The sequence below is a fragment of the Martes martes genome (assembly GCF_963455335.1).
Source record: "Martes martes genome assembly, chromosome: 15".
Lineage (NCBI taxonomy): Eukaryota > Metazoa > Chordata > Mammalia > Carnivora > Mustelidae > Martes > Martes martes.
Window position 1 is genome coordinate 51,013,271 of NC_137903.1, and position 17,697 is coordinate 51,030,967.

General features: G+C 40.3%; 1 protein-coding gene across 3 annotated transcripts in view; it reads right to left on the bottom strand.

Annotated features, from left to right (window-relative positions):
- CACNA1E (calcium voltage-gated channel subunit alpha1 E) overlaps positions 1 to 17,697 on the bottom strand; it is a gene marked incomplete at both ends in the record, with an annotated part of 378,613 nt that overhangs the window by 123,932 nt on the left and 236,984 nt on the right. For all 3 annotated transcript variants that reach the window (XM_080824813.1, XM_080824815.1, XM_080824814.1), the window contains one exon: positions 16,831 to 16,934. In XM_080824813.1, coding sequence (XP_080680939.1) covers positions 16,831 to 16,934 — 104 coding nt within the window. The remainder of the gene's footprint in view (positions 1 to 16,830; positions 16,935 to 17,697) is intronic.

Consider the following 17,697-nt stretch of genomic DNA (forward strand, 5'->3'; position numbering starts at 1 on the left):
TCCTGTCTACTTGCTTGGCCCTCATGGACCTCAAATGCTGTTTGATATCGAATGCATCTCCCTCCCAGAACAAGAGCTTTTCCTTCTCTTTCCTCTGGTATTCATCTCAATACCTGGGATTAAATTTCTCCAAGACATTTACAACTGAATCTGGGGATACCCTCTGCCATCCTCCTTCATGCATTCCAGCCACTCACTCACCATCACCATCACTACCACCTGAAATCTTCACCTGTTTTCTCTTTACTTTTCAGTCAACAGGGCTTGATATCCTCATTTTCTGTTCACAACCAGATCTTTTTTATGGTCTTATTACTAGTCAATCACCTTAAAAAAAAAAAAAAACCATCTTCCCTAATCCTCTACAGACTCCATCTAAAATTCAAAACTAACTCAAGTTTTGTCTTTTAATTTTTATTAATGAATTATGGCAGTGTATTTTTTATTTTTACAAATTCTAGTGTATCCATTGTTTCCTTAATGACTTATAAATTTGCATCACACTTAAAAAAAAAAACTTTCCCCCTTGAAGAATTTTAAATTGTGCATAATCTCTCTGAATACTTTTACAATTTAATTTAACAGTACACACATTTTTTTAATAATAGCTCCACCTTCAATTTTTATGGTGTGAGATATGGGAACTGAGGATCTAACTTAATATTTCTCTTTTCAGGTGCTGGACAGGTGTTAGTGCCATTTGTCAAATAATTCATTTTTACTAATTTGAAATGACACATGTACACTATTGTAAACTCATATATACATTTGAGTCTCCCTTTGGTCCTCCTATTCTTACATCATACCACACTGTTTCAATTACTATTGCTTCAGAATATAATTTACTACTTGTGGGAAAAGCCCCCGTTCTTCATTGTTCTAAGAAATGCCCTGGTTATTCTTATATACATAAGTGTTCCAATAAATTTCAATTTAGTAAAGTGAAAATCTTATCTGTGTTTATTAAAATTACATTAAAGTTAAAGACGAAAGTTGGGGAAAGAGGGATCTCTGTAATTTGAAATATTCCTTTTCAAGAACAGGGTTGGCCTTTCAATTACCTAAATGAAAACAGACAGCAATTGGGAGATGCTCATATTGGAACCAAGCTTCACAAGTGCCCAACTTCTTGTTTGCTCTGTTCTCTGCTACACAGGCATTTAGAACACTGGCTGGCATATAACAGAAGCTCAATACCTATTTGCTGAAAAACTGAACAAGTGAAAACATGAATGATTCCATTATTTAGGCAATAGGAAACCATTATAAATAGCTAAGATATACAAATAACGTAATTAAATGTCTAGTTTAGAAGGACTGCTTTGGGGATGGACAGCAGCTGGAGTAGAGTAAGGAGAGCATTTAAAGAGACAGTTGCTATCATCCTGGATATAGTTCATGAAATCTTTCAAGGGTGGAGCCAGTAGGTCTTGAGGAGTGATTAGATGCAGAGAATAAGCAAAAAAAAAAAAAAAAAAATTATTAACTAAGGTTACAGTCTTGGATAATGAATGTGATAAAAGGTAACAGGTGGAGAGTGTGGGGAGATAATGAGTGGAGGTGGGAGAATGAGAGAATGAATTCAGTTTAGAAATCCTGAACCTGAGTTGTGTAAGGGATACTTCAGCAAAGAGGTCCCCCTTTGGAGCCCAGTGGCAGGCAGGTAAATTAAATCCAGTTCTGTCTGTTAACGAAGATATGTCTCGGACATGATTTCACATTATGTTATTCTATGTTATTCTATATTATTCTCTGAAAAACAGAGAAGTAAAGTGGGATTTTTAGATGGAAACCCTCTTGAAATAGGTTTAAACACAGTGTGCAAGGATGCAATACAGTGTATGCTGTGCAGGCTGAATTCAGAATGGCACGGTCATCTGCTGGGTCCTGAAGTACTTCATGGAAGGACCAAAACTGAACAGGGGTACATGCAGGCATGGAACATGGATACACAGGATCATGTACATGTGTGAAAATACGTATATGTAAAACTATGTATAGAAATGTATACACAGCGTGTGTCTGTATGGCGTGTAGAGATGTGCATATGTATGTGCACACACATACATAAAGATATCAGAGTATTAGAAGGTGAATCTACACTAAATTAGTTAAGGTATGGCAGAGGAGGTAACAGGATTCTTCAGAGACCTAGGAATTGACCGAGCAAAAGTAACCATCAAAACCCTAGAGGGAGAACACAGGCAGAAACCTCTTTGACCTCAGCTGCAGCAACTTCATACTAGACACGCTGCCGGAGGCAAGGGAAACAAAAGCAAAAATGAGCTATTGGGACTTCATCAAGTTAAAAGCTTCTGGGGTGCCTGGGTGGCTCAGTCGGTTAAGCGTCTGCCTTCCACTCAGATCATCATCCTAGGGTCCTGGGATGGAGCCTCCTATCGGGCTCCCTGCTCAGGGGGGAACCTGCTTCTCCCTCTCCCTCTGCCTGCTGCTTTCCCTGCTTGTGCTCTCTCTCTCTCTTTCTATCAAATAAATAAAATCTTTTTTTAAAAAAGATAAAAAGCTTCTGCACAGTGAAGGAAACAACAAAAATAAAAGGCAGCCTCCAGAATGGGAAAATATATTTGCAAATGACATATCTGATAAAGGGCTCTTATCTAAAATCTATAAAGAACTTATCAAACCCAACACCTCCAAAAACAAATAATCCAGTTAAGAAATAGACAGAAGAGGGGCATCTGGGTGGCTCAGTCGGTTGGGCGTCTGTCTTTGGCTTGGGTCATGATCCCAGGGTCCTGGGATTGAGCACCACATCAGGCTCCCTGCTCAGCATAGAGCCTGCTTCTCCCTCTCCCTGCCGCTCTGCTACTTGTGCTCTCCCCACCCCATCAAATAAATAAATAAATAAATAAATAAATATTTTTAACAAAAAATGGATAGAAGACATGAACACTTTTCCGAAGACCTCCAAATGGCCTAAAGACACATGAAAAGATGCTCGACATCACTCAGCATCCGGGAAATGCAAATCAAAACTATGATGAGATACCACCTCACATGGTCAGAATGGCTAAAATTAACAACGGGTGTTGGGGAAAACTCAGAGAAAGGGGAACCTTCTTGTACTGTTGGTAGGAATGCAAACTGGTACAGCCACTCTGGAAACAGTTTGACGTTTCCTCAAAAAGTTAAAAATCATCTGAGAGTTTTGAAGGGCTGGGGGGTGGGAGGTTGGGGGAGCCAGGTGGTGGGTATTATAGAGAGCACGTATTGCATGGAGCACTGGTTGGTGCATAAACAGTGAATTCTGTTATGCTGAAAAGAAATTAAAAATAAATAAATAAATATAATTGTATTAAAAAAAAAAGTTAAAAATAGAACCACCCTAGACCCAGCAATTCCGCTACTAGGTATTTACCTGAAGGATACAAAAATACAGATTTGAAGGGGTACTTGCACCCCAATGGTTGCATGTGCATTATGATAGTCAAACTATGGAGAGAGCCCAACTGTCCACCGACTGATTAGAACGTATTATGCTAAGTGAAATAAGTCAGCCAAAGACAAAACCATATGATCTCCCTCATATGTGGAATTTTTAAAAAATTTTATTTAAATTCAATTAACATAGTGTATTATTAGTTTCAGAAGTAGAGTTTAGTGATTCATTGGTTGCATACAACACTCAGTGCCCATTACATCAAATGCCCTCCTTCATGCCCATCACTCAACTATCCCACCTCCCTACCCACCTTCCCTCCAGCAACCCTTAGTTTGTTTCCTATAGTTAAGAGTCTCTTATGGTTTGTCTCTCTCTCTGATTTTGTCTTAGCATATGTGGAATTTAAGACAGAAAACAGATGAACATAAGGGAAGGGGGAAAAGAAAAAAAGGAGAGAGGGGAACAAGCCATAAGAGATTCTGAACTTGGGACACCTGGGTGGCTCTGTCGGCTAAGCATCTGCCTTCAGCTCAGGTCAGGATCCCAGGGTCCTGGGATTGAGTCCCATACCGGGCTCCCTACTCAGCAGGGACCCTGCTTCTCCTTCTGTCTGACATTCCTCCTGCTTGTGTTCTCTCTTTCCCTCTTACTCTGACAAATAAATAAATAAATAAAATCTTTGGGGGAAAAAAGAAGAGACTCTTAACAATAGCAAACAAACGGAGAGTTGATGGAGGGAGGTGGGTGGGGGATGGGCTAGATGGGGGCACTAGAGGACACTTCTTGTGATGAGCACTGGGTGTTGTACATTAAGTGATAAATCACTGAATTCCACTCCAGAAACAAATATTGCACTGTTTGTTAACTAAGTAAAATTTAAATTTAAAAAATTTCACGTGCAAAAAATTCAAGAGATAATGGGGCATTTTTATATTTGGCCCTTGCCTCAACATCATTAAAAAGGCATGTAATGAAATCCCAATATATTTGTTCAAATATCTCTATACAAATGGTGAGTGCATGTAGAACAGTACCTTTTTCTGATTATGTATCTTGATAGTCCTACTTACTGATTTCTCTATTTTGTTTCTGTTAACACTTCAACACTGTCCCCCACCCCAGATGTTGATCTTTCTGGATGTGATTGCTAGCTTTTATCACAGCAGAACCCCACACTTTCAGATTTACGACTTAGGGCATAATACTTACTCACTTTGAGCTTTACTCTCCTTATTTGTAAAATAATGATAATACGCTTCCTAGCACCATTGTGAGAATCAAACAAATGAAAACATATGGAATGCTTTCTAAGTGAAGTGCCCTACATTTAAAAAGAATAACCACTTTAGTCTTTTTCTGCTTCCAACAGACTGAGTTGCCCACAATTCCCAATATGATGACAACTTTATCCTTTAAAAGCAATTATTTTGTAAATAATGCTACATATGATTTTTAAAAAGGTTAATATGGTTAATATATTTGCTATACAAATAGACCTTTTATGTTCATAAGAAAAAAGATAAACATACCAATAGAAATGTGGGAAAAGGCCATAATCAGTAACTTAAAAAAAAGTGAGTAGCAATAACCATGTGAAAAAAAAAAACGTTCAGTGTGAGCTGATGACTTGTGCAGAAGACGCTGGCAAGGGCCATCACTTTGCAGAGAAAACAGCCTCTCCGGGCTTCTACCTGGATCTCTAGTCTCAGTGATTATGCTCCTTACTTTTAAGATAACAGAGAGTTCCTTAGTCTCTGCAATACTTTTCTCAAAGAGGTCACAGGGAGTACGACATCCTCTAAGAAGGGCCTGGTGTTACTGGATCTCCCTTCAACTCAGCAATTACTTACTGAACCCAAGAACAAGGCGCTGAGATGTTAGGAGAGGTCCAATTACGTGGAAAGCCATCTCTAGCATAGGAAACAAAACCTAACAGGGGACAGGGATGTTCGTAGCTCCAATACACTCCCCTCACTGACCATGAAGACTGAGGCAAGACTCTAGGTCTCTCAGCCTCCATTTCCTCATTTATAAACTGGGGTTAACAACAGTACCTTACTCACAGGGCTGTTATAAGAAGTAATTGAAATAATGTATCTAAAGTACTTGGCAGAGTACCAGGCAGATGATGAGCTTTCAATAAATGTTAGCTCTTGTCTTCAGTATTATTAAGTTCTATAACAAAATTGCATGTTATTATGAGTAATAGGTTCTATAATAGATAGGTACATAGTGTTATGAGAATATATGAGAGAAAGATTTCGATCCTAACTGAAGAGTGGGAGGAGGGGTATGGACCTGGAAAGATCTCATGAAACAGGTCAAAGTTGAAAAAGGTTGTGAGGGCAAGAATTCAACAAGGAAAACAAAGGGGATAGGGGCCTACTCTAGACCACAGGAGCAGAGGGCAGAAAGTCCAGGGCATTTTGAAGAAACTGTAAGAGGAGGAGAGTCTAAGGAAATGGCCACACATGGGGCACACATGGTCCACTGGTCTGACTACTCCCAGCAGCGTGCCATAGTCCGTCAGCCCTACCAGTGGTATCCAAAACTGTCTTAGTTGATGCTAATTGATTCAGTGGGGTTACTCAGTAGGTAAGAAGAATGACTCTTTCCCAGTCCCACCTACTGAGGTGTAGACCAGGTTCTGGAGAGAAGAATCTGCCACTAATAGCTAACACAGATTAAGTATTTTTTTTAAGACTTTATGTATTTATTTGACAGAGAGAGACAGGGGGAGTGGGAGAGGGAGAAACAGACTTCCTGCTGAGCAGGGAGCCTGATGAGGGGCTCGATCCCAGGACTCTGGGATCATGACCTGAGCCAAAGGCAGACACTTAACGACTGAGCCACCCAGGTGCCCCAACACCGATTAAGTATTAACTCTCTCCAGCTACTACACACTTAACATGCAAGACCTGATTTAGTTTTCCCAACAATCCTACATGGTGGAGACTTTTTTGGCATTGGGTAATTAAGGGTATGAAAAAGGGTATGGAGTGATTTGCCTAAGGTCATAAAGATGACAAGTGATAGAGATGGGATTCAAACCCATATATCCTGTGTAGGAGTCTACATATTTTACTACCAAGCTATACCTATTGTGCAGAGGGAAAAAAGCACTCCGGACAGGGAGCCAGAGAACCTAGGTTCCAGTCAAGATCGGCCACCAACTAGCTATCAATAACTTGAGCAAGTTGCTTCACTTTCTGTTCTCATCTCTTCATCTGTAACACAGAGGCCAAATATCAGCTTCACTTACAGCCCCTTCTACCTCAAATAATTTGTATCAGACTCTAAGATACAGCTCTGACAACTGATACAGAACAGTGTCTTGGGGAAATGCAGATGCTTCCAGGAAGTTCTCATGGCTTTGTATGTGACTTTCACGGTCACACAACTCATCCAGGAGAGTGTTGTCCTAGTCACGGAGGGACTACAAATACTACTCTGGTTATTACCCATGTTGAACATGAAGGACTCTGTCTGAAGGACTGGAAAGTTTTACATGTCTTGCCAGCCACCAAGCATCCCTCCATTTCCGCCAAGATTTGTTGTGCTGAACGCCGGATAATTTCCTTCCAAAAAGGACATTTACTATACGCAGGATGTGTTTAACAGAATTGGTGTTAGGGCCTAACAGACCTCATCCCAAATTTTGAACCTGTTGCTTAAAAGCTTTGTGAGCTTAGGCAAATTACCAAGCCTCACTGTCAGTTGCCCTATTCATAAAAGAAGATAGTAATACCTCATGGGGTCATTGTGAGGATTAAATGAAACGTGTCTCATGACATTGGCACAATCTTCAATGCATAGCACAGTCTCAATAAATTATAGACCCTCCCAGGTAAAAAGAAAAAAATCCACTTGAAACAAAGGCTATGCTACTGCTACAAACTAGCCAACAGGTGTAAGGCCTGTTATGTTTTCTCAAATTCAACAGATCCAAAACATACAACATTTCCCTCAAAATCTTTGTCCTATGTTCTCTACTAGCCATGTGGTAGCTCAATTCAGAAATCCAGAAGCAGTCCAAGAGACTTCCCTCTTATTTCTGCCCCCAGCCCACGTTCAGACCCACCCACACAGTCATCAAGTCCGCACATCCTGCATAACCAACACCTCCTGGCCCATCCTGTCCACTGCCATGCCACTGTACCCCTTCGGGCCTCGCTGCTTCTCTGCTTTACTCCTGAAGTATCTCCCTGCCTCCAGGCTTGTTTCTGTATATATTTCCTGCAGGATGATCATCTTCAATTGGAAACTGGTCATCTTCCTTGCTTAAAACTTGAGAACCTCCCACAAGCTTCTGGAATCAGGTTTACACTCATCAGCTTCGCCCATCTGACGAGCCCTTCGTGACAAGCCTCTGCCTTTGCCTCTAGTTTCCTCTCCTCTGCCGTCCCTGACGTAATTCACTCAAGTCACTCAGAAAGGCCTTCTGTATCTTCTTAACTACCAACCTGCTGGGATGTCCTCCCTTTTTCCTCTAGCCAACCATTACTTATTCTTTCAAAATATATATCAATGGCAACTTCTTCATTTGGCCTTGACTGATCCTTTTCCTTCTAATTTAAATGCTCAACCTTTGCTGTCTCTCCACCTAGACGACAAGCTCCTTGAGGGTAATAGCTCTCTGCCCTTGTCTGATATCCTTGGTTCCTAGTAGCAGATGACCTACACCAAGAATTCAGTAACACTGGATGCATAATAAATGAATTTCTACGGTTGATTCCAGGGTCAAAATCTGGCAGGAAAATTACTGTGCAGTTCACCTACACACAAGTCAGGTCTGGGAAATACTCAGGTGCCAACTTCTAATGTCCAAAGAGAAGCGAGGGCAGGTGATTCAAGAGATGCAAAGTTTAATACTGAAGGTACACTTGTTGGTGTCTTCCTTGTGGACAGGACCTAGGTCCTATTCACTTATATGTTTTTAACAATGCCCTGCAAGATAGTAGGCACTCAAATATGCGATATATATAAATCTTCAAAAAATATATATGATATATATGAATATTATATAAATAGCTTTTGATAGGGCTAAAATTCTGGATCTCCTTGAACTGAGATTCCATGACATGTATTTTGAATTATTTCCTTAATATATCTATAATCTCCTTATTTGATTTATCTTTGTAATCTCAGTCTGGCAAAGTGTCTACTGCATAGCAAATAGTCAATAAACATTCATGAAATTGCACTAAATCATCAAACCTACTCAGCAAATGAGTGTGGTGTCAAGACAGACAGTCAACTGTCACTTTGCTTGTTATGAGAACCACTCCATTCACATAAGAGATGCAACCAGAAGAATTCCTCCTCTAATACAGAAAGCTCAGCCCCTCCCATTCGTCCTTAGGGCAAGAGGACTGGGAGAGTGGGTCCTGGCATTTTCTACCTTGTATGTACCAGGTCATGTTATTTACATGAAGACCAGTGTGTGTGAGTACTTACTCATGTGTGTCCATGCATGTACAGATTAAAACTTGCACCAAGTCTGTATGGACAGGGTGATATTCTAGGCTAACCCTTGGCCAGCCTTTCTCTAGTTGTGCCACATTGAGTGCTATTGAAAATGGAAGAAAAGAAGCTTTGAAAATGATGGCTTGCTTTGTGTACATGAGGTTTCCAATTGCTCCCCGTGTGCATCTGTAAGCAGTCTCTGGCCTGGCTGTCCCCGTCCTAGTTTGGAGACAATACAACTACTCCCCCAAGCTCACCTTCCCCTCTCTCCAGAAGCCCTGGGAGCAATAGACAGAGGCAACAGGCTAGCTCAGGGTCATTGTCTGTTTGTGTGAGCCTTCTGCCCTGCAGCCCCGTGCTTCTGCAGCCCTGGTTTGTTTCCATGGAGACGGGAAGCTCTGCTTCTCTTCAAGCTTAAGCTAATGGTTTTTATCAAATCCCATTTCCTCTGAGACTAGTAAAAATGCTGCAATGCTTCTATCCATACTTCCTCTTTAAATACACCGAAGCTGACTGCCCTCCTTTCCCCAAATCCCCTGCCCCTGAGATGGGTGCCTCAGCCATTTCCACACTGAGTATCCAGTGGGCCATGAGGACTGGCATAGGCTACCTGCCCCCTCTAGCCCAGACCCCTCTTCTCACTTGCCGACACAGGGATTCCTCCTTCCACTGCCTTCGTTCTCTGCTTTAGGAAAGCCTTGGGTACATAATATTCAAACTGCCCATAGGGCACAGGGAACACGTCCCCTGGAAATAAAACCTCCCAAGCTTTTCTCTGGCTCTCAAGCACAAATCCCAACCAAACACTTACTCCAAAGAGAAAGCCAACATCCCCTCCAGAGGAATGTGAGAACCAGACCAAGCAGAAGGGAGCATCCTTGGCCCCTTTATACATAGAACTAGCCACTGCTGAACCCTCCGCAGACACCAGTAAAGGTGCTGATGTGTTGGGCATCAGAATGTGAAAAAGAAACCAGGACAGAAATATTTCAGTCCTAGCCTGTAAGGCCCCTATTGTTAACACTCCTTGAAATGTCAGAATTTATTCACACCAGCTGTTCCCAGCTGCTGTTGTCACTTCCTAGGCTTCTCCAGAAGTGCTAAGGAGACATACGCCATTCCAGGTCTGTTTCATCCCCCGGCCTGAGGAGGCTGTCTCCCCATCAGAGAGGAGCTGACGGCCTCACAGCCAATTCAAGCCAAACATCACAGGCTGCTACTCACATGACGGCCACCTAGATGTAACAGGTAGAGAAAATGAACGTCAATACTATCAAAGGTATAAGAGCTGGTGGCTGCTCTGTGCCAGACTCCAGGCTAGGCCTCTGCCTAGGAGAGAAAATACTATCCCAATTTGCAGAGGAGGAAGCGGGCTCAGAGTAACTGGCCCAGATGTACAATGCTGGAAAGTGGCAAGATAAGGGTCTCACTGGTGACTGTCACGTGCCAAAGACCCTGCTTCCCCCAATGTGCCACTCTTTCTCATCAGAAGAAGGATGCAGGAGAACTAAAAGATATAACCCCAAACCAGACCTGGTCCATTAGAGTGGATATGGTTAGACGTAAGAACTGTCCCAGAGGGCAGCACTCTGTCCTATGTCCAGCTCTGTTAAAATATATCTTGAGCCCATATCGAAGCCTTATCCAGAACACTAATGATGGTTAGCACAGCATCTGCTTTTCTCCCTTTTCCAATAGTAAGAAGAGGACTTGAATTTTCTAAATTAACGCAGAGACACACTTTGGAAACAAGTAAGGATAAAGAAGATCAAGTCAGATTACATAAATAAGAGCTAACCCCTCTGTAGAAATACATGAAGAATGAAGTCGGTGGACAGGCCCCTTGAGTACGTCGTCCTTGAGAGAAAGCATCCGAGTTGCAGGTACAGGGTACGGAGAGCAAATTACCTGCAGCAGTGCCTGCACATCAAGGATGCCAATAAATGCTCACTGAATGAGTACATATTCATGAAGTCCCATTACGTCTTAGAACTTTCCGCTCATGATACACAGTATTAAGAATGCCTGAACAATGTCCCCTGCCCTTACTTCATAACCATTTCACAAGTCACCACAGGCTCTCAGGACACCATACTTGGACTAGTATGGTTGTTTCCTCCTTAATCCTATGAATCTGGTCTCTCTCCACGCCAATCCTTCCCCCACTGATGCTAGATGAATGGTCTTATACATCCCTTTCATCCTACACTTTAATGTAAGTGCAGCATTTTTACGTTAAGTGCAGCATTTTTACTTTAAAATTGTATTTCTATTTTTCTTAAAGTGATGCACACTGAGTTTTAAAGTCAAATATTTTAAAGAGACTTATCATGAAGAGATAGCCGTCCACTGCCTCACCCCTCCCCACTCCTAAATCTCGTTCCCCAGAAACCACCACTTATAACTTCTACCTGTACTTTTTTTCTGGTAGTTGCTTCCAATTTTCTGAATATCATACTTACACAACGGCTACTTTTTAATCTTTCAATTTTAGATACTGCTTAAAGACTCTTACTGTGGAACCTAAGATTTTAGTCTTTGACAGTCCCTTCTCTCCCCATATTTACCTCCCTCCTTTCTCTCAAGACAATTACAGCACCATAAGGGGTCATCTCACAGTCCAGTGTTAACAATGAAAATCCAGTTGACAGCTGCAGAGAAAACTCCCTATGCTTATATTCCTTTAATGGTAACACTTTTGTATTTTGTGGAATTGCTTAGATGGAGGTATGTGCATACAAATACAAACGTGAATATATATATTTATATACAATGCAAACATATATTTGTATATGTTGTAAATATAAATATATATATATAATCTTCACAAAACCATTAAACTTTTCTGAATATAATATATATCAGGGAATATACTTATTTAATTCTTAGAGTTGTCACCCTATTCAAATCTGAACTTGCTGTTCTCTAGGCATTCTGACAGCTGTCATGGTAGACTTCCTCTCATCATCATCCTGGAATTCCCTTTGTCTCTCTCCTCTACTGAATCCCTTGTTTGCATGAATATCATGTCCTTCTCATTCTTCAATTAATTCCTTATTCTTAGGAATTAATTAGTGACTCACATTTTCCAGTAACTTCTTCAGAAAGTGTCCCAAAATACTGCGATTCCAAGCTCATAAATTATTGCTATTTGGGCTGGGTATAGAATTCCACCTTGGAAATTTTTTTCCTTCAAAAAGTTTTAGGAACTTCTCTGTTCATTTCTAACTTTCAGTTATCAATGAGAAGCCAAAGCCGCCCTAATTCCTGATTTTTCATTGGCAAAATATATTGTCTTCCCAATAACCAAAAGCTTTTGGAATATTATCTTTATTCGGATGCTCTGAAATTTTGTGATGTCTTTATCTTGGTGTGGTCTCTTTTCATCAGTTGTGTCAAGTGCTCAGTGGGCATTTTCATTATTAATTAAATTCACTTGTTCTCTTTTATCTCTATACCTGCCTCCCATCTCTCTGCTATACAAATTACTATTACAATATGCAGGTTCCCCTAGTATCTGAAATTTCGCTTTATACCACTTTGCTTTCATGAAAAACCCACATTAGTACCTATTTTTGATAACCGAAAAAAATCCAAAGAGTATTTTTGCCTTTATGAAATGGTAACTGCTTCTTTACTTTCTGTCATATGGGTTTATGAAAGATTTCAAAACAATGCTCTACTTTCAATTCAACACCAAAAAAAGAAAAAAAAAATACCCCACAAAGTCATACTAAAAAATGGACAGGGGACCTGAATAGACATTTGTCCAAAAACAATGCACAGATGGCCAACAGACCCATGAAAAGATGCTCAACATCACTAATCAAAGAAATGAAAATCAAAACACAATAAGATATCATATCATACATATCATATCAGAATAGATATGATAGCAAAAGGATAAGAAATGTGTTAGCAAGGACGTGGAGAAAAGGGAACCCTCCAACACTGTCTGTAGGAATGTAAGTTGGTGCAACTACTGTGGAAAACAGTATGGAGATTCCTCAAAAATTTAAAAATAGAAATACCATGTGCTCCATTAATTGCACTACTAGGTATTTATCCAAAGAAAGCAAAAACACTAATTTGAAAAGATTAAAGCACCCCTAAGCTTACTGCAGCACTCTCCGCAATAGCTAAGATATGGAAGCAACTCAAGTGTGCATCCATAGAAGATAAAGAAGATGTGGTATACATAGGCAATGGAATATTACTAGGTCATAAAAAAGAATGAGGTCTTGTCATTTGTGACAACACAGATGGACCTAGAGGGTATTATGTGAAGTGAAATAAGTCAGACAAAGAAAGACAAATACCATATGATATACAAAGGAACAAACGAACAAAATCCTGATGCTTAAATACAGAGAACTGGTGGTTGCCTGAGAGGGGAGGGGAGGGGAGGAATGGGCAAAATAGATAAAAGGACTGAGTTACAAACTTCTAATTATAAAATAAGCCACAAAGCCAAATAGTAGAGTTTAGGGAATATAACCAATAATATTGTAATAATGTTATATGGTGACAGATGGTGACTACACTTATCATGGTAAGCACCAGGTAATGTATAGAATTGTCAAATCAACAGGCTGAACATCTGAAACTAATTTAATATTGTATGTTAATTATATTTCAATAAAAACAAAAAATGTTTTATTTTCAGAAAGTAAGAGAAACTTGTATTCAATGTATACTTTTTATTTGAAAGCATTCTCACAAACTATGTATTGCATATGCATGTATTTTTTATTTATGTGGATGGTATTATACCATGCTATTTCTTCTTGTTTTCACTAAACTCTGTCCTTTTAAAATATTCTATGTTGCCATGTGTATACAGTATTTGTTGCTCCTAATTGCTGCCTAGTATGGCATGATATGCATACAATAGCTTACCTATCTACCATCCCAATTATGGATGCCCAGGTTCTCCAACTCCCCCTCAAAGACTATCCTTGCACACGTTTCAACAGACCTTTTGCTCTGGCAATGTGTGTTTACTGATTCTGGAAATATTTTCAATATTTTTCTTTGTAAATTTCTTCCTCTCCACTTCCCTGTTCTCTTTATGGAACTCTTAATAGTTGAATGTTGGACGAACTCTTTGATTTTCTTATTTTTGTTCTACTTTCTAGGTGATTTCATTAATTTCATATTCCAAGCATTTACTACCTCATTATTTTCATCACATGTTTACATTTTTATATTAATTCATGTTACATTAATGTAAATTTTACATTATTTATTTTACATTAATTCCCAGGGCTCTTCCTAATGGCTAAATCTTTTTTTAAATAGCAATGTTAGTTTGTGGATAAAATTATTTCTCTTCTATCTCTGCTGATATCAATTATGCTTTTTAAGTCTTTTGCTCCCTGCATCACTGATATTCCATCTAATTCCTTTTTTTAATGTACTATTTTTTTGTCTTTTGTTTTGAACATTTTCTTCAAATGCTGGTAATCTCTAGCTGTGCATTAATATTTAAGAGCAAGTCTCAAAAGGCTTATTGGAAACTTGTGTGTATGGCTAGAGCTTCTAAAATGATGAGTGTGGTGGGTTGAATGCCCTTACCAAAAAATACATAAAATATATATATATATTTTATCAACATCCTCATTCCTGGATCCTATAAATGTTACCTTATTTGGAAAAAGAGTCCTTACTGGATGCAATTAAATTAAGGGTCTGGAGATGAAGAGGTCATCCTGGAATATACAAGTGACCCTAAATCCAACGACAAGTGTCCTCATAAGAAAGAGGCCCAGGGAGATTTTAGACAAAAGAGAAGGAGGCAATGTGACCACAGAGTAAGAGACCAGGGTAATGCAGCCACAAGCCAAGGAATACTTGGGAGTCATCAGTGACTGGAAGAGGAAGGAAATAAATTCTCCCTTTGAGCCCTCTCAGGGAGTAATGGCCTGCCAGATTTTGGACCTCTAGGCTCCAGAACTGTGAAAGAGTTAATATATGATATGATATAATATAATATAATATAACATAACATAATAATAAAGCCACCTAGTTGTGTTAATTTCTTGCAGCAGCCATTGTAAACTAATAGGAACCTCACTGAGGGTGATGGGTGGGAGCTATTTCTCTGGCCATCCTCAGATATCAACGTACTTAGATTCTTAAGACGGACAGTTTCCCCACAGAGGAATCCTACTAACCCTTACCAGCTCAATCCACTTCCGTGAGTCAACAGTAGATGTGGTCTGGAAGCATGATGTTCAGTTTGCGGACTTCACTACAAACCTATCACCCCTACCCTCAGAAGCACCTGATGTTGCCATTGCAAATTTCTGATTCAGCCTCCAAAGAGACAGGAAGTCTTCTGTCTTTGGCTGGGGTGGGCGGTTCGGCAGGGCAGATACCAGTCAGAAGTGTTTGGGGGTAGAGATTTAGGGTGTTGGTCAGAAGGCATCAAAGTATTCCTTACGAGGACTTTTGACTAATCTTCTTATTTTTAGTGCCACCCATTCTTCATCTCTCAGACATACCTGGAGCCTCTCCAGGACTTTGGAAGGTTCTAAAGGACAATCATTTTGGCTATTTATTGGCGTTCCTCAACAAAGGGCATTAAACCTCAACTTTCCCACCACTAGATCGGTTACCATTTACTCTCTGCCTTCAAAACTTCTGTTGACATCTCTCATTTTTGTCATTTCCTCTCCTGTCTTATCGCTATACCCTTCTAAAAATTTTTTTTCCTGTGTTTGTAGAGTTACAATGCATGACAAACTTGGTTCAGTCCACTATGTTGAAACAGAAGTACCACCATCTAACTTCCGCTTGGAGAACTTATGCCACTCAGAGAAGAAATTAAGTCCAGTTTTGCTTAGAGAAATGTAAACCCTCTAAAATCAACCCCTGTTATTGCCCTATTTTATATTTTTCATTTCCCAAAGTAAAATTTCAGCCTAGGTAAGCTAAGTTGCATTACAATCTTTTCCCACTGTAAGATAAGTCCCATTTCTTCATTTTTGCTTATGGTTTGGTGCTCTCCTTCCTGGAATGTTCACTCAGATATATTCTGTTTTATCCTATTACATCTTGTACATCCAAGCAAAAGGCCAGTCCTTTATGAAGCCATTCCTGATAACTTCAGAATAAATAGATTTGTTCCTTCCACCAAATGATTTACAGCTTACATTAGTAAGTAAAAGAATTTGCATTCCCTCATTCTTTTAAGTGTGTTGTCCTGTCTACAAAATACCATTTTCTTTTTTTTTTTTTAAGATTTTATTTATTTATTTGAGAGAGAGAGAGAGAGAGAGAGAGAGAGAGGTGGGGGAGGGGACAGAGGGAGAGAGAGAGAGAATCCCAAGCCACTCCATGCTGAGCACAGAGCCTGATGGAAAGCTCAATCCTGTGACCCTAAGATCGTGACCCCAGCTGAAATCAAGAGTCAGACACTTAACCAACTAAGCCACTCTGGTGCCCCATAAAGTACAGTTTTCTTAAGGAAGGAATCATGCCGAAGACTTTGTGTGCTCTTGGCAACGCTCACCATGCACTGGACATTGCATACTTGCTGACTGAGGTACGCTAATCCAAGCTACAAATATGGGATTCGACATTCAATAAATGACAGAACAATACTCTTTGAGGGTAAAGATTGCATCTTACTCCACTTTATATCCCTCACAACCAGCACGGTGACTGACAAAGAAGGTCCATGACTGCCGAGTGAAAGGACGGATGGACACGTGAACTCTCACTAGATATCATGTTCAATATTGTACGTGGTTTAAATATTTTTTTCACGCCTAAGAAAAATAAACACGATGAGAACAATGTTCACTACCGCATCTACCGCGTCCGAAATAGCAACTGGTACACTGGGGCTGCTCAGTAAATGTCTTCCAAATGAATGTTCAATGAATGAGTCGGTCGGTGGTCAGGAGCATTAGTTCACAGTTGGAAAGAAGTGAAGAGGAGAGAGTCTGGCTTACCCGGAGAGCACTCCCAGAACTAGGTTGAGAACAAAGAAGGATCCAATGATGATGAGGGGGATGAAGTACAGCCAGTTCCAGGTGGCTCCTAAGGCATCATTGGTCTGAAAGAAAGAAAAATGGTTTCTTAATATTTTACCAAAACCATCTGCCAGGAGAAGACCTCCCTTCCTGAAGCTTCACATATATGGCGATATAACAAGCACAGGTCAATACGATGAACACGGCCGGCTTCATTCCCAACTTGGTGTTACTGTGGGTTAACTCCTGTTCCACCATGTACAGAGTCAATGACCCTGCATGAGCCTTGCGTGATATCCTGAGTAGGAATCCTCCCACACCCTCACTTAACAGCTGAGATAGCTAAATCCAGTGAGGTCAAGTACTTCTCCAAGGTCATGGAAACAATTACAGGTTTTATAGTGTTTAGTGATGTCGGTTCCAAGCTTTTGCAGTCTACATTGGACGAACTGTCAAAAAGTCAGAGGCAAGCTATGGCCATCAGTCTAGTCCCTGGATGCTGGTGAAAGCCTTGACAGGGCTGCTTGGGGGACATTCGTGTCAGCCAATTCCTGCTCAGCCCTTTACCCTCGGCTCTGGCGTGCTTTCTTCTATCAGAGTCCAATAGTACAGAGCTGGCTCAGGCTTGGCCCCAGCAAGGCTCTGGACAGAACAAGGAATAAATCTAAAGAGCAATCCCTCCCTTTCTCTCTAACACTAATACACAGTGAAGTCAAAGTGCTTGGAAATTCATATTCTGGATTTTTATATTATAAGTGAGATACGAGACCCTTGGATGGTGGGGGGTTGAGCGAGGATTATACCACATGGCTTAGCCAAGGCAGCAACTCTTGGAACGGTGTCTTA